The 22733-nt window shown below is 37.0% G+C and overlaps 2 protein-coding genes and 1 long non-coding RNA gene across 3 annotated transcripts in view; 2 read left to right on the top strand and 1 right to left on the bottom strand.

The window, feature by feature from the left end:
• ACAD11 (acyl-CoA dehydrogenase family member 11) overlaps nt 1–22733 on the top strand; it is a 95168-nt gene that overhangs the window by 59140 nt on the left and 13295 nt on the right. Inside the window, exons 12-13 of the mRNA XM_020893075.2 lie at nt 6483–6590; nt 10264–10362. Of these exons, the coding sequence (XP_020748734.2) occupies nt 6483–6590; nt 10264–10362 (207 nt within the window). The remainder of the gene's footprint in view (nt 1–6482; nt 6591–10263; nt 10363–22733) is intronic.
• ACKR4 (atypical chemokine receptor 4) lies at nt 10521–16742 on the bottom strand. The gene is made up of 3 exons (XM_020893078.2): nt 16688–16742; nt 14950–15126; nt 10521–12554 (listed from the first exon to the last, which is right to left on the bottom strand). Exon 3 carries the CDS (start codon nt 12543–12545, stop codon nt 11493–11495), a length of 1053 nt encoding a protein of 350 aa, XP_020748737.2. The 5' UTR covers nt 12546–12554; nt 14950–15126; nt 16688–16742; the 3' UTR covers nt 10521–11492.
• Nucleotides 12330–20346, top strand: LOC139034809 (uncharacterized). The gene is made up of 2 exons (XR_011487367.1): nt 12330–12412; nt 15202–20346. It is a non-coding gene; the product is annotated as an uncharacterized lncRNA (long non-coding RNA).

Here is a 22733-nt window from a genome sequence, read left to right on the forward strand (position 1 = left end):
AGTTTTTAGATCTTTTGGTTAGCCTCACTATCTCTCCATTTACTTGCCCATTATTTATCAGTTGCCTACTATATGCTAAGTACCATTTTAGGAACTCTGGATAAATCATGAAATAAAATACACAAAGTTTTCTGCCCTCATGGAGCTGACATTCTAATAGAAACAAACAAAAATTAACACCAGATAGATTAAATAAGTAATTTTACAGTAAGTTTGAAGATGAAAGGTTCTTTGGAAGAAAAAAAAACCCAGCAAGGTAGGGAAGTGCTGGAATGCTGAGAGATGGGGAATATGTATTACAATTTATTATTAAGATGAAAGGCACAGGATAGGCCTTATTGAAAAACTGACATTCGGTAAAGACTTAAAGAGGGTGAGACAGTCAGCCATGCTGAGATCTGGGGGAAGAGTTTTCATAGCATAGAGAACATAAAATACAAAGGCCTTAAAGCATGAATGTGATTGGGGTATTTTAGGAATAACCAAGGAGGTTATTGTGGCAGGGAAAGAGAAGTAGAAGATATCAGAGGGAAAGGGTCTTATGTGTTGGGACTTAACAGGCTGATGACAGCTTGTGGTTTAATGAAGTGGACATTTGAGCAGAGGAATGACAAGATGTCTCTTCCGTTTTTAAAGGATCCCTTTATCTACCATGTTGAGAATTAACAAAAGGAGAAGGATACAAGCAGGGAGTCTTGTTGTGATGGTCCTGAGCGATGATAGGGATTTGTTCAGGGAAGTAGCAGTGGAAAGAGTGAGCAGTGAAAGATTCTAACTGTATTTTGAAGGCAGAGCCAAGAGGATTTCCTGGTTGGTTTTGGGGTATTAATGGAAGAATCAAGGATACTTTCAAGGACTTTAGCATGAAAAATTGGAACGATGAAGGCAGGAGGGCAGAAGGCCTTTTCTTTAAAAAGGCAATATGGGAAGAATAAACTAGGTATGTACTCTTTAGAAGGTGTTTTCAAACCCAGTTTGCCAAAGAAACCCCCAAAGAAGCTTATAAAGAATCCAGATTCATGGACTTCATTCCTGGAGATTCTGTTTCCAGTTGATCTGGGATAGACCCTCAGAATGTCTTTGTCTCCCCCCCCACCCACCCCAGGTTACTCCGGTTACTTTTGATGCTTCCAATCAAGCCCTGGCATTTGATTTGTAGTAGAAGAATGACTGTATAATATCCCAGAGCGTCCTGTACAAGTTAGGCCTCAGTTTTGCCTTTTGTGCTTATTCTATGACCTTGGTACAATAGCTGTCACAAAAAGAGTTAATGAAGCAGGAAAGTGCAAAAACAGGTATATTGGATGTCAGAGAAAATACACCCTAGTTGCCTCTCAAAGTATTTCCACACTAGACTTTGCTCTCATTTCTTGGGAATTATTAACATGGTCCATAAACCTCTGATAATGGCTCTGAACTTGTCCCAGATATGGTTTTCTCTCTTCAAAACACTGATTTATCGATTTACTACATTTTATTCCAATAGTTAAGACTATTATAAAAGTAAATAAATCTATTCAGAACAGAATTTCTAAAGATTTTTTCTCTTTATGTATGGCTATTGCATCATGCTACATAGGTAGCTTAATTTTGTGGAAATAAAACTGATAGTCTTTTTTTAAAACTTCTTTTATTGCCACTCATTGTAAAAACTATGTTTTATATTGTGACCTAGTATGTAGCATACGTAGTTGTATTAGTGTGTCCATGGATAGATGGATTTATGGCAATGAGGAGGGGAGGGACATATATTATTGAAAAAAGGCCTCAAGAAACAAATAGTTTCCCTTACTACATGAATTCATATATTTTTCATTGATTCTATTCTAATGTATTCTATTTTGATCTATTTTCATTTCTTGGAAAATGCTAGCCATATTCCGTTGAATTAGTTTATGAAACACACTAATGGGTCATAAATGGTATGGACCTAACAGAAACAGAAGATATTAAGAAGAGGTGGCAAGAATACACAGAAGAACTATACAAAAAATATATTCACGAAGTAAGCCAGAAAGATAAAGACCATTACAGTATACTAACACATATATATGGAATTTAGAAAGATGGTAACGATAACCCTATATGCAAAACAGAGAAAGAGACACAGATGTACAGAACAGACTTTTGGACTCTGTGGGAGAAGGCGAGGGTGGGATGTTTCGAGAGAACAGCATCGAAACATGTATATTATGTAGGGTGAAACAGATCACCAGCCCAGGTTGGATGCATGAGACAAGTGCTCAGGCCTGGTGCACTGGGAAGACCCAGACGGATGGGGTGGGGAAGGAGGTGGGAGGGGGGATCGGGATGGGGAATACATGTAAATCCATGGCTGATTCATGTCAGTGTATGGCAAAAACCACTACAATATTGTAAAGTAATTAGCCTCCAATTAATAAAAATAAATGGAAAAATATGTATATATTCACGACCCAGATAGCCACGATGGTGTGTACACTCACCTAGAGCCAGACATTCTGGAATCCAAAGTCAAGTGGGACTTAGGAAGCATCACTACAAACAAAGCTATTGGAGGTGATGGAATTCCATTTGAGCTGTTTCAAATCCTGAAAGATGATGCTGTGAAAGTGCTGCATTCAATATGCCAGCAAATTTGGAAAACTCAGCAGTGGCTACAGGACTGGGAAAGGTCAGTTTTCATTCCAATCCTAAAGAAAGGCAATCTCAAAGATTGTTCAAACTACTGCACAATTGTACTCATCTCACATGCTAGCAAAGTGATGCTCAAAATTCTCCAAGCCAGGCTTCAACAGTACATGACCCATGAACTTCCAGATGTTCAAGCTGGATTTAGAAAAAACAGAGTAAGCAGAGATCAAATTGCCAACATCCATTTGGGTCATCGAAAAAGCGGGAGATTTCCAGAAAAACATCCATTTTTGCTTTATTGACTATGCCAAAGCCTTTGACTGTGTGGATCACAACAAACTGTGGAAGATTCTTCAAGAGATGGGAATGCCAGACCACCTGACCTGCCTCCTCAGAAATCTGTACGCAGGTCAAGAAACAACAGTTAGAACTGGACGTGGAACAATAGACTGGTTCCAAATTGGGAAAGGAATATATTGTCTATATATTGTCACCCTGCTTATTTAACCTATATGCATAGTATATCATGAGAAATGCTGGGCTGGAGGAATTACAAGCTGGAATCAAGATTGCCAGGAGAAATATCAATAACCTCAGACATGCAGATGATACCAACCTTATGGCAGAAAGCAAAGACCTAAAGAGCCTCTTGATGAACGTGAAAGAGGAGAGTGAAAAAAGTTGGCTTAAAGCTCAACATTCAGAAAACTAAGATCATGGCATCCAGTCCCATCACTTCATGGCAAATAGATGGGGAAACAATGGAAGCAGTGACAGACTTTATTTTGGGGGGCTCCAGAATCACTGCAAATGGTGACTGCAGCCATGAAATTAAAAGACGCTTGCTCCTTGGAAGAAAAGCCATGACCAACCTAGACAGCATATTAAAAAGCAGAGACGTTACTTTACCAACAAAAGTACATCTAGTCAAAGTTATGGTTTTCCAGTAGTCATGCATGGATGTGAGAGTTGGACTGTGAAGAAAGCTGAGCGCCAAAGAATTGATGCTTTTGAACTGTGGTATTGGAGAAGACAAGTGAGAGTCCCTTGGACTGCAAGGAGTTTGAACCTGTCAGTCCTCAAGGAAATCAATCCTGAATATTCATTGGAAAGACAGATGCTGAAGCTGAAACTCTGGTACTTTGGCCACCTAATGTGAAGAACTGACTCATTTGAAAAGAACCCTGATGCTGGGTAAGGTTGAAGGCAGTAAGAGAAGGGGACGACAGAGAATGAGATGGTTGGATGGCATCATCAACTGGATGAACATGAGTTTGAGCAAGCTTCGGGAGTTGGTGATTGACAGGGAAGCCTGGCGTGCTGCAGTCAGTGGGGTTGCAAAGTGTCGAACACCCCGAGTGACTGAACTGAACTGAATGGGTCATAATATGAAAAATAATGCTATGGAAGAGACATCCATTGCAGATACAGCTCTGCCACTCTTTCTCCATTTGACCTATCAACTTTTCACAAGATGTTTATGGACTTCTTTTTAGTATAAGATTTTATGAGTCTTATCTAAATGATATCACTAGACTGCTTAAATTTTAAATTTGGCAAGGTAAATACATATTCTGTGACCAAAGTATGATAAGCAACTATCCTCAGCAAATAAGACGTGTTAAACCGTAGGTAGAAAATTAGGCATTTTTTCTTTGTAGTGGAAATATTTTCATGAAGGCCTTGGGCCATTGTGTTTTAGAGCATTGTGTTTTCTTTATCCAAAGCAGATGAAAAACAGAATGTAAATAATGTCAGTTACATACTTCAGAGGTTGCTTAAGTATATATGAGATGAATTTCTACTCAGGATACATTTAGGATACCCAAACTATTTCCCAAATAGTTATAAAAGATTATGGGAAACATATGTAGACTTTCAATTTGTCTTTTTTTTTTCTGCCCATGTAGTAAGTCATACAGTACTGGATATTGGAATGTTGAAAATAGTCATTTTAATACTAAAGCCATTAGAAAATTTGAAGGCCTTCAGGCTAATTGGGGGGAATTTTTTCTTTTTGTATGAGTAATTTATCTAGGCTTTTTTTTTTTTTTTTTACCAACCTATAAATGATAGATTTGATTTGTCAGTTCTCAAAATAAATTAATTTTTGGAAAGTTTTTATTCAATATTTACATCATTTGAACTGTAACAAAAAACACTTGAGTTTAAAACAAGTGAAAACAATGAATTTCATTCATTATAATTCAAGACTTATTTTCTTCTTCAGTTGAAAAGAATTTTAAGCTTGTGTTATTCTACTAGGAATTGTGTGCATTTCAATATAATTAGGGCCCTGTTAGGAGTGCCTGAACAGAGTACAAACATGTTTTGAGAGACTTAGCTTAGACTAAGCTCAGTTTTCATAGGCATTTCAATAACTGTCCTTAACATCATTTTAAGAGATGATACTGAAAAATTCTTCCTCAAAATCTTATAAGTAATCAGTATTCAAGGGAAAGATTTTAGAGGATATTTTTAGAAAGTTGATGGCAATGAAAATCAGAGAAAGGCATCTAACGCCTTTTGCTCCATAGCAGACATGAGGCATCCTTTTTCACCTGAGAGTGATACTGCAGTGTATCATGTACTGCGCAATGCCCCCTGAGGGCTAAAGAGAGTCTTTTAAGTCATCTACTGTCATTTTCTATCCAGGGCAGAGTTCCATGTTTAGCATCCTTGAGATACTACCTAGTAATTTTCTATATGGTATGGAGTCACAAAAGCCTTCCCCAATGACTCAGTGGTAAGAAAATCTGCCTGCAATAAAAGAATCTGCCTGCAGTGCAGGAGATGCGGGAGCTGTGAGCTCCATCCCTCGGTTGGGAAGATCCCCTGGCAAAGGAAATAGTAACCCATTTCTTGCCTGGGAAATCCCATGGACAGAGGAGCCTGGAAGACTGCAGTCTATAGGGTCACAAAGAGTTGGACATGATTGAGTGGCTGAGCACATTCGAAGTATAGAGTCACAAAAGCAAGGGCAGTGTTAGTGGTGAAGAGACAGTAATTACTGTGTGTGGTCAAAGGAAGGAGATATTCCTGATTAGGTGGTTGAAGAGTCTTCTCAATGGAGGTGGCTAAGAGACACAAATTTTCTTAGGAGTGACAGGTAGAATTTCACCTGAAAGAAGGCCTGGCCCAAGTAAGCATGTGGAAGTTAGAAAGCATAGGGTGTGTTTGAGGGACAGGAGTCTCAGGGCTGTAATTTCAGTAGAATGTTGTTGTTTAGTTTCTAAGTCATATCTAATGCTTTTACAACCCCATGGACTGCAACCCACCAGGCTCCTCTGTCCATGGGATTTTCCAGGCAAGAATATTGGAGTGGGTTGCCATTTCCTACTTCAGGGGGTCTTCCTGAAGGAAGGATCACACCTGCATCTCTTGCTTGGCAGGCATATTCTTTACCACTGAGCCACGAGGAAACCCCCTCAGTATATGAGTAATGTTAATTTTTCTCCAGGAGCATTGCAGTATCATTCCTAGCACAGTATATTTGCAAGATAGCAGGCAAAAGTTAGCCAGTAAATTATTTTCCTCAGTCCTAACTGAGTCAAAACACACTAGAACCATGCTTCATTGGGATGAAATAGACAAGTGTCTATGATACAGAACAAGCTGAATAATAGGCACCAAATGCCATGTAGTTATAACTACTTATGGCATACGTTCATTGTAAATTATATTTACTATTATGTTTAGTCTATGGCCATGCCACCCTGAACACACCTGGTCTCATTCATCTGTTTCAAAACATTTTTGTTAGTAAATATTTTCTCTAAAAAGATTCATGTCTCTTATCTATATAAAGCTTGGATTTCCTGTTAGTACATTTTAAAATGCAAAAAAATGTTTTTCTTTATTACATGTAGACACGGGGAACATGGAGGTACTCCACCTATATGGAAGTGAGAAACAGAAGCAGGAGTGGCTAGAGCCTCTTCTTCAAGGGAGTATTGCCTCCTGCTTCTGTATGACAGGTAAGAGCAAATCAGTCACGTTTTCCCATTGCGCACTCTTGCTAGGTTATTATGGAGGAACTAAAGAAATGTGGAATGTGGCTTTGTGTTTAGGCAAATTTTCCTGTCATCAGAAATATGAATGTGTTTGTTGTGAGCCCAGTTTTGATATTTTGGCATTTTAAAATTTGCAGAATAAAATCATTCCACTTTGGGAGGATACCAGATGTTTTCTGGCATCCTGCTTTAGCAGCAGAGTAAACCTAGTTTCATAATCTTTTGACTTGCATTTAAAATTGCCTTCTAAGGACATTTAAGATCTTTTTTACCTTCGTGTATGAAATATTCATCTTTGTGATAATTTTATACTGACACTTAAAAAGTACTCCACTCTGCCATAAATTGAAAAAAATAGAACTTTTACCCGTGTTGGTCATATAGCTCAAATTATAAATGATAATCATGTGGGCTGATGAAAGTAGGAGCATGTTAATAAAAGTGGGTCTTGGTATATTTGTACATAGGAAACAGTTATCAAGAACTCTTACTCAAAGAGCAAAGTCATTGCTTTATAATTGAGTTAGAATTAAACTGTTCCATCTGGCCATAAATTTGTCAGAATTTATTATTCTCTATAACACTGCATGCATTTATAAGAGTAAAACTGGGACCTCCCTGGTGGTACAGTGGATAAGAATCTACCTGCCAATGCAGGGGACGTGGTGTGATCCCTGATCTGGGAAGATTCCACATGCTGCAGAGCAACTGAACTTGTGCACCCCAGCGACTGAAGCCTAGGCACCTAGATCCTGTGCGCTCCAACAGAAGAGGCCGCCGCAGTGAGACGCTCGTGCACTGCAGCTAGAGAGCAGCCCGCGTTCTCCGCAACCAGAGAAAGCCAGTGCACAGAAACAAAGACCCAGCACAGCCATAAATATAAATTAAAAAAAAAAAAAAACAAGTAGACAGCTCCTTTTCTAAAGAAAGAGTGTCTCTAGTTTTAGAAAGGGAACACATAAACTATTTGAAGGATACATTCTAAAGAGCAGCACATTAACAAATGCAGATTACTATGATTTAGAACTAGCCTGTTTAGTTCTAAAATGCAGTGCTGTAAAGCAGTCCTGTAAAGGTGTCCTATGGAAAGCTTTCTGAAGACATTAAATGTTGAGCCAGTTTTATAGAATGCAAAATAGATCGATGACAGCATTACTGATGGAATTTGAAAGGCACAGTTAGAAGTTGTTTAAGATACTACAGAAATAATGTCAGAGATGTAGAAAACAAGCTATGGCTACCAAGGGAGCAAGCGGCAGGAAGGGATAAATTGAGATATTGGGACTGACATATACACACCACACACACACACACACACACACACGTATATAATAGATAACTTGTATATAGCCTACTGTACAGCACAGGGAACTAATGACCTGTATGGGAAAAAAATCTATGAAAGAGTGGATATTATGATTCACTTTTCTGTACAGCAGAAACTAACACAACATTGTAAATCAAATATACTCCCAAAAAATTAATTTAAAAAAAAGTTGGTTAATATACTAAACCTATGGTGATCAGGACCATCCCCGAGAAAAAGAAATACAAAAAGGCAAAATGGTTGTCTAAGAAGGCCTTACAAATAGCTGTGAAAAGAAGAGAAGCAAAAGGCAAAGGAGAATAGGAAAGATATACCCATTTGAATGCAGAGTTCCAAAGAATAGCAAGGAAAGATAAGAAAGCCTTCCTCAGTGATCACTGCAAAGAAATAGGGGAAAACAATAGAACGGGAATGACTAGAGATCTCTTCAAGAAAGTTAGAGATACCAAGGGAACATTTCATGCAAAGATGAGCACAATAAATGACAGAAACTGTGTGGATCTAACAGAAGCAGAAGCTATTAAGAAGAAGTGGCAAGAATACACAGAAGAAATATACAAAAAAGATCTTCACGACCCAGATAATCATGATGCTGTGATCTCTCACCTAGAGCCAGACATCCTGGAATGCAAAGTCAAGTGGGCCTTAGGAAGCATCACTACGAACAAAGCTAGTGGAGAGGATGGAATTCCATTTGAGCTATTTCAGATCCTAAAAGTGATGCTGTGAAAGTGCTGCACTCAATGTGCCAGCAAATTTGGAAAACTCAGCAGTGGCCACAGGACTGGAAAAGGTCAGTTTTCATTCCAGTTCCAAAGAAAGGCAATGCCAAAGAAAGCTCAAACTACCACACAATTGTACTCATCTCACACGCTAGCAAAGTGATGCTCAAAATTCTCCAAGTCAGGCTTCAACAGTACATGACCTGTGAAATTCCCAATGACAACAAACCATGGAAAATTCTTCAAGAGATGGGAATACCCGACCACCTGATCTGCCTCCTGAGAAATCTGTATGCAGGTCAGGAAGCAACAGTTAGAACTGGACATGGAACAACAGACTGGTTCAAAATTAGGAAAGGAGTACGTCAAGGCTGTATATTGTCACCCTGCTTATTAAACTTATATGCAGAGTATATAAAAAAAATGTCAGGCTGGATGAAGCACAGGCTGGAATCAAGATTACCAGGAGAAATATCAATAACCTCAGATATGCAGATGACACCACCTTTATGGCAGAAAGGGAAGAAGAACTAAAAGTCTTTCGATGAAAATGAAAAAGGAAAGTGAAAAAGTTGGCTTAAAACTCAACTTTCAGAAAACTAAGATCATAGCATCCAGTCCCATCATTTCATGGCAAATAGATGGGGAAGTAATGGAAACAGTGACAGACTTTATTTTCTTGGGCTTCAAAATCACTGCAGATGGTGACTGCAGCCATGAAATTAGTAGACACCTGCTCATTGGAAGAAAAGTTATGACCAACCTAGACAGCATATTAAAAAGCAGAGACGTTACTTTGCCAATGAAGGTCCATCTAGTCAGAGCTATGGTTTTTCCAATAGTCATGTATGGATGTGAGAGTTGGACTATAAAGGAAGCTGAGCGCCGAGGAATTGATGCTTTTGAACTGTGGTGTTGGAGAAGACTCTTTGAGAGTCCCTTGAACTGCAAGGAGATCCAACCAGTCCATCCTAAAGGAAATCAGTCCTGAATATTCATTGGAAGGACTGATACTTTGACCATCTGATGCGAACCCTGATGTTGGGAAAGATTGAAGGCAGGAGGAGAAGGGTATGACAGAGGATGAGATGGTTGGATGGCATCACTGACTCAATGGACATGAGTTTGAGTAAGATCCGGAAATTGGTGATGGACAGGGGAGCTTGGCATGCTGCAGTCCATGGGGTTGCAAAGAGTTGGACACGACTGAGTGACTGAACTGAACTGAACTGATGGTGGGGAAATATGGCTTGCAAATATGTAGTACAGATTTCCATTGTGGGAAGTAATCAATGATATTTTTAATATATGTTTGATGATTAGAAAGAGGATTAAGTGAGTTGTAACCCAAGTCATGTGTCACTGAGTAAGCCAAAAACACAATTTGGATAGCTGATCTATCTGAGTTGTTCTAAATATTTCATTCATTCTCTCAGTGCACATTTATTAAATACCTACTATGTGTAATGATATAAAGATGAAAAAGACAAAGATGCCTCTGTCATCAAAGAGTTCCCATTTCTTTAAGTGTCTTTTATAAACCAGTGGTATCTGCCTGCCTGTAAATTCAGCCTTTGCTTATTTGTAGAGCCTGATGTAGCTTCAAGTGATGCCACAAATATTGAATGTAGCATCCAGCGAGATGGAGACAGCTATATAATTAATGGCAGGAAATGGTGGAGCAGTGGTGAGTATTCATAATGATCCTTCATGCCAGATGCTGTGCTAGAATAATAAGATACATAGTTATTCATTTCATGACCACAGTTCTTTAAATTGTATCTTTGAAAGCATTTTCAAATTTAGAAATAGTTGATAAAAGGAAAGTAATCTTAAAATAATGTCTTGATTAGGCAATGTTTATTTTAAGAGCAGAAAACATCTATTTTTTTTACAGTTTGTGAGGTAAAAATTCATATTAGTGCACACCATGTTTAGCCATTGTCATTTCTACCAAAATTAAATTTTAGTAGGGGTATATTACCTGGACTATAATAATTTATACATAATTTTTAAAGAAATAAGCAGTACATGTTATTAAAAGTAATTTGTGGTACATATTTTCATTGCTTAAAAATACAAGTGTTTAAGTGAAAAATAAGAGTCTTTATATATAGGAAGATATTTAGTCAACCCTTGGTAATAGAATCACATAAGTGGATAATTCCTTTAGGCAATTATAAAAATTAAAACCTGTGATTGTCTGAAGATTGCTTCTAGAGTATACATGATAAGTCTAATAGGATAACCAGCTTATTACTAAAGAAAGTTGACATAAAAATAAATTATATGTTAAGAAACTTACTAGTAATACATTAAAATAGCCAGAAAAGCTTTTTTTTTTCCTCATTGCTAGTTTTTATTCTTTCTGGAGTTTTATGAAATCACTTACAAATTAGGAACAGGAAAAAGAAAAAGACATTAAATGTTGCTGCATGATTATTCAAGTATTAAAATTATGCAGGAAAATTGTTATATTAAAATTTAGATAATTTAAAATAACTGTAAATGACCCTTAAATTAAATCTCTTTAACAATCTGTTTTAGATGACCTAACTTGTAGTGTTTTTCTTATGTATGACTGTTAATACTATTTTCTTATATTGTTAGTTTTAATTTCTATGTTTTATGAATTTATTATTTGTTTCCTCTTTTTCTTGGCTTCTACCCCACTCCCCTTTCCTACCCCAACCTCTTCTTTGCTACAAGTTGCCACCACAGTGTTTGAAATTTGAATTTCAGAAAAATGCAGATGTTTGATCTCAGCGGGAAGCATCATTCATGTGTATTGAAGCAAGAGACAGATGGGTCTTATATTTAAATGCTGAAAGTACTGGTTGGCTCTGTAATTTCTTCAGATTCGAAAGGAATCTCCTCCACATTTTGTCTTTGTCTTCTCCAGGATCCGTATTTCTTGGCAACTTTCATGATGTAGTTTTTAAAAGAGGTTCCCATGAAAACATACAGGACTGGGTTGAGGCAGCTGTGAAAGAGTGCAATACTCTCTGTGATTTGGATGGCAACATCCATGCGTTTGCTCATGTCACAGTCAGTGATGAGGGAGTAGATGATGTCTATGGCTTGGCAGAACTTGACAATGTTATAAGGTAATTGAGTGACGATGAAAACTATGACCACTGTGAGCAGAACTTTGAGGGGCCGAGATTTTTTAATATTAGGCATCTTGATGAGTGTCTTTGCCGTGATGAAGTAGCACACTGCCATGATAAGAAAGGGTATTACAAACCCAATGCAGATTTCCAGTATTTGAATTGCTGCTTTCATTGATGTTCCTAGGTGGTATGGAAAGATGGGAATGCACCTAGCTTTATGATTTACTGTATAAAAAACCAACTGAGGGATACTCAGCAAGATGGCAGCCACCCAGACACAGAAACAGATGATCCAGCATGGTTTTCCCACTCTCGATTGACTGGGAGCTTTAGTTACTGCCCAGTATCTGTCTGTGCTGATACAAGCCAGAAACTGCATTCCAGAGACAAAATTGACTGTGTACAAGGCTGAAGTGACTTTGCACATGATTTTCCCTAAAACCCACCCATGAACTGCATTAACTGCCCAAAAAGGCAAAGTGAATAGAAGGAGTAAATCTGCCACTGCCAAATTCAAGATGTACACGTCTGTTCTGGTTCTCCGCTTTTTGTAATAGGCATAAATTGCCACTACAGTGGAATTGCCTGCAAGTCCAATGATGAAAGCTATTGTGAAGAAGGCAGGTAGGAAAACTTTTGCAAATTTTCTGACCTCTTCTTTTATACAGATCACTTCATACTGACTATAGTCATGAGTGTCATTCATTTCATTTTCCTCATAATAGTAATCTGTTGACTGGTTGTATTCCAAAGCCATGGTTCCAATCTAAATGGTAAAAAGAATACAGTGTATTTATTTTAATATTGCTTAAGTGGAAACACTTTTGCTCTAGCATATGTTTTATACTTTTATTAGAGAATAGTTTGTTGCTGTAACATATGTGACCCTGAGTCTGCCACTCTTTGAAACTCTTTAATGGAAGTCACATTGGAGTATACCCTCAAGAATAGTTTTTCATTGCTTGTTTTTACAAGTCTGTACAGGAACTGGGATTTACAGAAGGAAGATAAAAAATAATACCCTGGGAAATGTTCTTAATCATTAAGCCCTATAACTTTTACATACACAACTTTGTGATTCTTATGCAGTATGTCAACAATAAATTAAAAATTTAAATTAAAATAATTTAAAATAAATGTTTTACTTATATTTATTCATGAATTTATTTTAAATTAAGTTAAATAAATTATCTCAGAATTGTACTTAATTTTAGTTGTTGGCTTTTATAAAACAAAGTCTCCTCTAGTTAGCTTCCCTCCAAAACTTGCCACTGCATGCTGATTGTAAACTACTGTTTGGTAGAACTCTTGTTCCACTAGTCACCTAAGCCTTAAGCCTGCACCATCCTTGATTCCTCTCTTATCTTCATCCCTTCATCCCAGATTTTCAGTCTGCCCCTAAATTCTGATTTTACCTTCCAAATAGGTCTCATATCTGTCTCTTCCTTTTCACATAATTCAACCACATTATCACCTGGCCTATTACAATGTCTTCCCAACTGGTATCCTACTGTTCTCATTCCTTCTTACCACTTCCTTGTTCCAACATTTATTTCTCTTACTGCCATCAGAGTGCTCTGTCTCTAAGATGTCAGTCTTGTCACTCTCCTGCTAACTCCCCACCTAAAAGACACATCTCTCTGAAAGATACAATCTAAGCTTGTTACCCTGATACCCAAGGCTCCATGATGTAGTCCTTCCCACGGTTCCTGTACAGCCTGAACTGTACACCTCACACTGTAGATGATGACAGTACTGACTTGCCAGTGGTTTTTTGGCACACACCATGCCGTAGTATGCATCTACATCATTACTCATTCTGTTCTTTTATCTGATATACTGTTTCCTTCCCGTCCCTTGAAAGGCCATTTCCTATTCAGTTAACTCAGACTTCACCTTTCTAGAAGACTTTCCCAATCCAATAACTGTATCTACGTATCAATTGTATCTACATATCAGAGAACTGACCTGGTCCTGTGGAGTTTCCCAGACTACCTTTTCCCTCTATGGTCTGAGTTCCCTAAGACTGTGACCTATTGGATTTCTGTTTGTAATTAATAACTGAAGAGAGTGCCTGGTACACTCTAGGTGGCCAGCAAATATTTATCAAACTATAATGTTTACTAATAGGTATAAAGCTGTTACTCTAGGAATGGAAAGATGATATTCCAGGAATCTCATGTCTCATCATTCTACTATGTTGTCAATTAATACCCTGTAGTATTAAGATAAGCTTGCACAAAATTCACATTTTAAAATATATATAATAATAACTTTTAGCATTTTTATTATAGTGCTAAGCTTTGTTATGCTTTTTCCTTAGCCCTTCTGTCTTCCTTGGGTTATTTTTTGTCCTTGGAAGAATCGCAAATGTTCTTATAGAATCATTAATAAAGATATTATTTTCAAAACAGTACACCAGCTTATGCTACATTTTCAAAAGAGTATTCTTATACTTGCTAACCTTTTGTAAATGAGTAAAGCAAAATGAAGAAGGCCACATAGAGGAAAAATACCACATAGAACTGCTTTCATTATATAAAAACCAGATGCTCACAATTTAAAATGACTGTTTTATCCTTATAGTTATTTGAAAAGTTCCAATTTAGAAGACCACTCTAGTGTTCATTTTCTTATATGTTAATTATTAACACAATATGAACTTTGTTCTTTCCTTCTCTTTTATCACAGAAATCTTGAACCTGGTGATAAGGTATAATATGGCCAAACAGTATAAGATATTAAGGAAAGATATTTTAAAAGAATTAATCATACTAAAAATATGAGTAAATAAATATAGGACTGGAAATTACTTGCAGAAGTGATCCTTCTGGCAGATAAATAGAAACACATTTAAATGCCTTTATAATTATTACAAGAATTTTAAAAAATGGTGTTTATAAAACGAAGCAAGAAAAAAATCGTATAGCAAACCCTGTTATTAACAAAGCTTTATAGGCAACTAATGGTATTAAAATAATATTTTCTTCTTGCTATATTCATATTTTTAAGGTTGAAGTGTATAACTTTTCAAATAGCTATTTTTTGCACATGTAAACTTTTATGCCTCGATTCCCTCTGCATAGGTAAATATACAAAATCTTTGGACTTTAAAAAAAGTCATATCCAACTCTGAATGAAAAAGAAAGAAAAAAACCAACCTGTTTCAGTAGGCAGACAGGAGCAGTCTTGAATGCAGAGAGTAAAATCAAATGACACTCTCTAACTCAGACTACTTTTGTTTTCGTTTTTACACCCCGCCTTTGTCTTACATCCAAGAGTGCTTTCCGGAGACGTAATCTTGTGAGCACTTGATCTTTTATTTATGTGTAACCATCCTGTGAAGTCAGATCCAAGTTCTTAAGTATCCTTGGTTATAAACTTAAAAAAGGAATTCAATCTTGTTTCAAAAGCTACAGACTTTTCCAAGTTTCCACTTAACTGAAGAGAATGGGAACGTGCCTGCAGCTGAGGTACTGACTGCCAAACCAAGAGAATTCACCAGAGCACCTCAAGGAAGCTAATAAGTACTTGTAGGTAATATCTAGACAAATACTGTCTAAAATTATTTTATCTAAGAAAGAAAACAAAAATGATTGTTAACTCAGAAAATTATCTTTTTGAAGACTAAATTATCAGAAATAAAGTCTGAGTAATCATTAAGCATTTACAGTAGAATTTAAATTTTTATACCAGATCATTTTATATTTTATTAACACTTAACACTGTGAGACTCTCCTTGGCTTCACTGAACTCCTCCTCTATCCTTGACCCCAGAGTATGCCTTTCCCCATGACTTTAAATTCTTGTGCCTTCTTGTAATCTTCAGTGACCAGCCACAAACTTTTCACATCCTTCTGCCTGGGAAGCCTATCTCAACTGTCTCCCCCTCCCCCCACTTCCAAACAAATGAAAGTTAGAGAAAGAAATGTATGCAGATTTAACACTGGTAGGCTGTTTGACCTGAACTCTCCTCACATTTGCATAATAGTTCCCTTATTTACTTTCTCAGAGGAGACTAGGCTTAGTCTCTACCTTCAGAAGTTATTTCAGACCCATGCCTTTTTTACTCTAAGCAGTTGATCTAACATTCCTCTTGGTTCGCAGAAAAGAGGCTCTAGGTCACTGAGGTCTTCACCTTCTGACAGTGTGTGTCTGAGGGTACAGCCAGGTTCTCCTCCTTGTTATCTACCAGTCTTTGAGGAAGAGTTACTTGCATTGCCGCTAAACCACCTCACCAAGAAAAAAAAGTACCTAGATTTGCAGTGTTTGCCATTCTTCATGGTGTAAATACTCCCACCGTGGCCAGTTTCAGCTACCAGTGTGAATTCACTGAGGGCAAATTTGCTAAGAGATGAGTATTTTCAGCCTTTCTTAGGAGGCTCTAGCACAATTCTTCCAAAGGAGGCATCTCTTCTCCTTACCATAGCTGATCATTACTCTGATCTCTTATGAAGGTTACTGCTCTTAATATTATCCCTGCCCTCTCTAGGGGCTCCCTGGGTGGCTCAGTGGTAAAGAATCGACCTCCCAATGAAGGAGATGCAGGAAATGCAGGTTCAATCCCTGAGCAGGGAAGATCCCCTGGGGTAGGAAATGGCAACCCACTCCAAAATTCTTGTCTGGGAAATCCCATGAGCAGAGGAGCCTGGCAGGAGTCGAGGGAGTCACAGAGTCGGAGCAACTGAGCATACATGCACACCCTCTCTAGACTCTGATCTTTCGCTTTCTCTTACCTTTTATACTTTTTTTTTCTTATGTATTTTGTGGCCAGGAGGAAGCAAACAAGCGACCTTCCACTAAACTCTTAGAATCATCTGCAAGTTCCCACAAGGTCTGCCTCCATCCCTCAGTACTTCTCTGACTTACTTCCTTTTACTCACCTCTTTGCTTACTTACTCTGCCGCACCAACCTCCATGCTGTTTTGAAATGTACCAGGCACGTTCCTTCTTAGGGCTTTTGTACTGGCTTTTCTATCTGCCTGGAATGTGCTTTCTTTTAATATACACAAGGTTCACTCCCTCATGTCTTTCAAGTGTTTGTCCAATCACCACCTCCTCACTGAGGCAACCTCTGACTATGCTATTTAAAATACCGTCACAAAACAAATGAACAAACATCAAACAAAACAGAAGCAGTTATAGATACAAACAAAAAACAGATGTTTGCCAGATGGGAGGAGGAAGATGGGGAAAAGAAATAGGTGAGGGAGATTAAGAGATTACAAACTCTTAAAAAGGAATTACAAACTTCCAGTTGCAAAATAAATGAATCATGGGGATGAAATGTACAGTGTGAGGTGTATAGTCAATAACTAAGTAATTTTTATATGGTGACATATCATAACTAGATTTATCATAGTGGTCACTTTAAAATGTATAGAAATATTCAATCACTGTGTCATATAATGGGAACTAATATAAGTCATAGGTCAATTTTACTCTGAAAACAAGCAACCACCAAAAAAAAGAGATCAGATATGTGGTTACCACAGGCAGGTGGGTGTGTGTTTGCATGCTCGGTCACATCCAACTCTTTAATATCCATACTACGTATTGAATTAATGTTTTATATGATTTGGGGGAGGTTGGCTTTTTTTTGTTTTGTTTTTTTTAGTGGGGGGGGCATTGACCATACTGTATGGCTTGTGGGATCTTGGTTCCCTCACCATGGATCAAACTCATGACTGCTACACTGGAAGTGTGGAGTCTTAACCACTGGATCACCAGAGAAGTCCTGTATATGAGCTTTTTACTTAGCATTTTTCTTAAGCACTTTCATGTTACTCCAAACTCCCTATAAATGACATTTTTAGTAGATAAATAATATTTTGTTGTGTAGATTATCATAATTTGCCTTACTATTCAACTGTTATAAGATTTTTCTAGTGTTTTGCTATTACAAATAATGTTATAGAGAGCATCTTTGTAGATGTAGTAGGAAATTGTACTTAATCTTATCTTACTGAGGGATTTTGAAGAATGGGACTAACCATGTCTAGCTATCACTTTTCTTGTTACACTAAAGATAGCATTCTGTAGAATAATCTTAGAGTTCTTTCAGATAATTGCTTAGAATGTTTTCTTATTCTTTTAAGGGTTCCGTTATATGGACACATCCATATAATTGTCTTCTGTTGATGATATTGATTTATGCCCAATTCTTTCCTCTCTCAGTTCATTCATGCATTCTAAGTCACTGCAGTCATGTCTGACTCTTTGTGACCCTATGAACTGTAGCCCACCAGGCTCCTCTGTTCATGCAACTCTCCAGGCAAGAATACTGGAGTGGGCTGCCATGCTCTTCTCCATGGGATCTTCCCGACCCAGGAATCGAACCTCCATCTCTTATATCTCCTGCATTGGCAGGCGTGTTTTTTTACCACTAGCAACACCTAGGAATTTCAGGAGCAGCTGTATCTGTAGGATAAATCTCAAAAGCTGAATAGGTGGATTAAAGACTAAGTGAATCTGTAATTTTGGTGGATGTTGTCAAATTGTACTTCATAGGGATGGTATTACTTTGTACTCTCACCAATAATGTATGAAAATATATATTTCCCTAGAACATTGCCAGTTGAATGTCTTGTTCCACTACCATTTTGCTGTCTTAAAAAACTTGTAATTCAGTACCAGTTCAGTACCATTCCCCTTCCCTTGCCAGCTGTATGTGAGATATTTTTCCTAAATTGTTGGGTTTTTTGTTTGTTTGCTCTAGTTTTGTTTCTTTGTTGTTATTGTTTAGTTGCTAAATCATGTCTGACTATTTGTGGCCCCATGAACTGTAGTCCACCAGACTCTTCTGTCCATGGAGTGGGTTGCCATTTCCTCCTCCAGGTGATCTTCCTGACCCAGGGATCGAACTTGTGTCTTCTGCATTGGCAGGAAGATTCTTTACTGGTGAGCCACCAGGGAAGCCTGTTTCTTACTGTACGATAGTTTAATACAGATCAGCCAATCAGTCTTTCTCTTTTAATTTATTTTTTCTTTTTGGCCACACACAAGGATTGAACCTGGGCTGTTGGCAGTGAGAGCATGGATTCCTAGCCACTGAAGCACACGGGAATTCCCACGTTTATTATTTTTGAGGTTTAAAATTTCTTTTCCATTCAGAAATTTCATAGATACTAAATTGTTTTTTCTTCTAGTTTTTTTTTTTTTAATGTCTTGATTATTTAATCTTTTTTAAAATTTCAATTCTGATCTATTTGGACCTGATTTTGATTCAACTATATTTTGTAGTAGTGACAGCATGTAACATTTATAGAATACTTTTTAGATGTAAACCTTCCTAGAGGAAGAATAAGTGAATTTCAAAGGTTGTTTCTCCTATTAACAATAGCACATATAATCCAAGGGAACACATGAGATTTTCTTTTTTTTCCTTAACTGTATGATAAACATTTTTTTTTTAACAAGTGGAAATTTCATTGTAAAATGTTAGTTAACACATAATTGTTTTTAAAATCTGCCTGCAATTCCCTGAAGAATTCCATTCCCTGCAATTCCATTCCCTGAAGAAGGGAATGGCTACCCACTCCAGTATTCCTCCCTGGAGAATTCCATGGACAGAGGAGCCTTGTGGGCTATAATCCACGGGTGCACAAAGAGTCAAATATGACTGAGTGACTCACTCTTTCACTCTTCATTAGTATTAATGCTAAGACCAAATGAAGTTTATATATTTCACATCAGAAGTTCAATATTGGTAGAAATAACCTTGATGCTTTGTAAATGACTAATTGTACTTCATATTATATTATTGTTTATATCACTTTCCTTATGGTTGCAGGCCATATCCATACTCAACAGTTATGTTTTTCTCCACCTGTCATATTTCCTTGTGTTATAGAATGATTTTATTTGATAGTCATGTGGTTGTAAGAACATGTAAAATTAAAACTCATCAGCAAATATCAGCAAAATGTCCCTTTCAGCCTGACTTAATCCTGGCACTTCAACAGTCTTGAAATACCACACAGTCTGGATTAAAAACAAAATTATTTTATCTGTGCCATTTGTTTTCACTCACGAAGGCCTGTGACATAGCAGATAAATATTTAAATGCTTTCTGATCTATTCAGATTTCCTTTAATATATTTAATTTGTGACATTTGGTATCCTGTCCATTAAGTAAAATAACATGAGAACAAAAACTCTTTAGAAGAAGGACATTTCAGCAGCTGCACCTGCCAAATTATGCTTGTAGCTAAGATGAGATGATATATTTGTGAGAGGGTTTTCCCATTTTCTGAAACATCAAGGTTAAATCAAAATAGTTCAAAATTTATAGCTTATGTATTCATCCTTACTTCCTCTATTTAATGACCCCAAAAAGGAGAGCCAATTTAGAAGTTTCACTTTTTTAGAATCTGAATTGTTTTCCATATTAGATTGGGCAAAGCAGAATTGAAGAATTATTTTCCTAGTTTCTTGAGTTTCATCAAAATTTACATTATATCTGAAATCTGTTGGGTACTTAAATAAAGTTGTGGCAACAATTTTTCATGATAAAAAGAGCAGGACGAGAAATGCTATTGGGAAATAGTAGAGAAAAATTATGGAATTAGAAAAGGCATGCTTTCAGTTAGGGTTTAAGGGAATTATAGAGAAGATTTTACTTTTGAAGGATTAAGACACATGAATCCTGGATAAATCCTGGTAATCCTTGATTACCAGGATAAAGTGGACAAAGAAAAGATCTCTAATGAAATAAACCCCAAGTCACACCATTATGTCCTAATCTGATTTTTAGATGTACACCCACCAAGGAGACAATGTGTTATATGGGGCAAGTGGCCTGACTCTTCATTCTTAGAGCCTCAAGTCTTCCTACAAGTAAAACCTAAAAAATTGCAAGTGGAAAAATATTCAGTTGAAAAATTAAAAATAAGCCTTTCTGGAAAGGATTCTTTTCTCTATAATTTCTAGCTAAAAATCAAAGCATGATTGCATATCATTGCAGAACCAGAGTCAATCAAGAGTAAAAAAAATTCCCTCTGCTCAGCATTTTCAGATAAGGAATTTCCATTAATATCCACATTGAAATTTAAGTTTTATCATCTATTCTTTAAATCATCCTAATGTTTTTTGGGTTGATCCTCAGAATCGTGGAATTCATTTTCTTTGTATTAGCACCTGTAAAAATCAGAAGGACACGCTTTTGTAAAAATAACTAAACACAATTTGGAAAGTGAAACATGGTTCAATAAATGAGGATAGTCAAGTGGACTCAACATCAAGAGTATAACATCTGAGATTTTTAAAACTTAATTTTGAGATATGTGAGTGGGGAAATCTTTTTTCACTAAAATCTGGAAGATGTAGCAGCTGATACATCCTTCTTATAAAGAGTCTTTTCAGAACTGATTGAAAAAAAAAATAGTTTCCATTAAATTTAAAGAAACCCAAATTAGAGCTTTGGTTTTAAGACAATTGTGTTTTAACCTTAACCGTATTTTACTTTACATGTATAATTCACAATATAGGATAATTGAGGGGAATAGAATGGTAAGCTCTTGATTTTATTGATTTAAAATTTTTTAAGCTTCTAAGATTCCTGATTCTGCTTCTTAGGTGATCAAATTTTGGGGTGATCATTGCATTTCTAAAACTTCAACTGACATTAATGATAGGTACCTGAGTTAAGAAACCATCACATGAGATAAGTGAAAACCTGGTTTTGGCAAAGTTTTAAAAACCCTAGGGGAGTTCCTTTTCTGGTGTGGTGGATTAACACCTAAGATTGACCTTCTCACAGATAACAACTATAAAACTACCCCAAAAAACTACCTGAAGAGTCTGTAGAGTGACCAAAGACAGGCTGATTTTGTAGCAGAGTCAGGCTTTAGAGGATGAGATGGGCCTGAGGTCTCATTTTAAGAATTTGGCCTAAGGACTCAATGGTGTGAGAATGCTGAAGCTTCTCTAGATAACGTAGGTCTTTGTGTCCTAAGGAACTAGAGAATAGTAAGGCAGCCATTGCTCCCAGAAAAATGATAGAATAGGGTGAGACTCCAGGAAAGGAAAAAACTGGAGAAAGAGAGCTGTTTCCTGTGTAAGCTTTGTCCAAGCCTCTGTCTTACTCATGAATCAAAGTGATTCACAAGGCAGGCTCAAAGCACCTTGCAGCTAAATAAGAGCTAAAGTGAAATGTGGCCTCTCATTCACCTTAACTGAGACAGACTCTGCAGTTTGACTCTACCTAAGTTAATTGCCTCTTAAAACAATAACATTAATGGTCTTCAGAGAGAGAGAACAGAATCCAGAGTCTTCAAAACAAAGGAATTCATTATGTCCAGAACACAATGGAAAATTATTCATTAAATGAAGAAACAGGAAAACATGATTCACTTTCAGGGCATCAACCTTGCTTCATCCCTATTCCCATTTCGTCCTCTCCCCATATTATTTTGAAATAAGTCCCAGATATCACATTATGTCTCTCACGAATATTTCAGTGTGCATCTCAATAAGAGCTCTTTTTAAAATGTAACCACAATGTCATTAGCACACCTAAAATTACTTAATATTGTTACATATCCAGTAAGTATTCAAATTTCCAATTGTTTGTAGATGGATTAATGCTTTTCAGTTTGTTTAATTGAAACAGACTCACCCTCATCCTACTCCATGACTAGGGAAATTAAGTCTTTCTCAGTCACTGGTTGAGGAGTAAATATCGTGAGTTTTGGTACTCTTGTCCATAGGTCAGAGAATATGAGATCTCAGCTAGCATATTTTGCTAGAAGAAGTTCATAATCTTTCTAGCATGCTGATGTTTGAAATGGTATGAATGGGAGAGCCATCATTTTGTCTTAAGGGCTGCAGTTCTTTCATGGCTTCTTTGACTTCTGGTTATTTTCATGCAGCAGTTCTCATTGAAGAAGTCCATTCTTGGCCTTAGTTAGTCAATTTTCTTGAGTGATATACAGTTTTGTACATA

Source organism: Odocoileus virginianus, chromosome 4, assembly GCF_023699985.2.
Source record: "Odocoileus virginianus isolate 20LAN1187 ecotype Illinois chromosome 4, Ovbor_1.2, whole genome shotgun sequence".
Lineage (NCBI taxonomy): Eukaryota > Metazoa > Chordata > Mammalia > Artiodactyla > Cervidae > Odocoileus > Odocoileus virginianus.

Coding starts and splice junctions, on each gene's coding strand:
- ACKR4 (XM_020893078.2), bottom strand. CDS start 12,545: ATGGCTTTGGAATACAACCAGTCAACAGATTACTATTATGAGGAAAAT.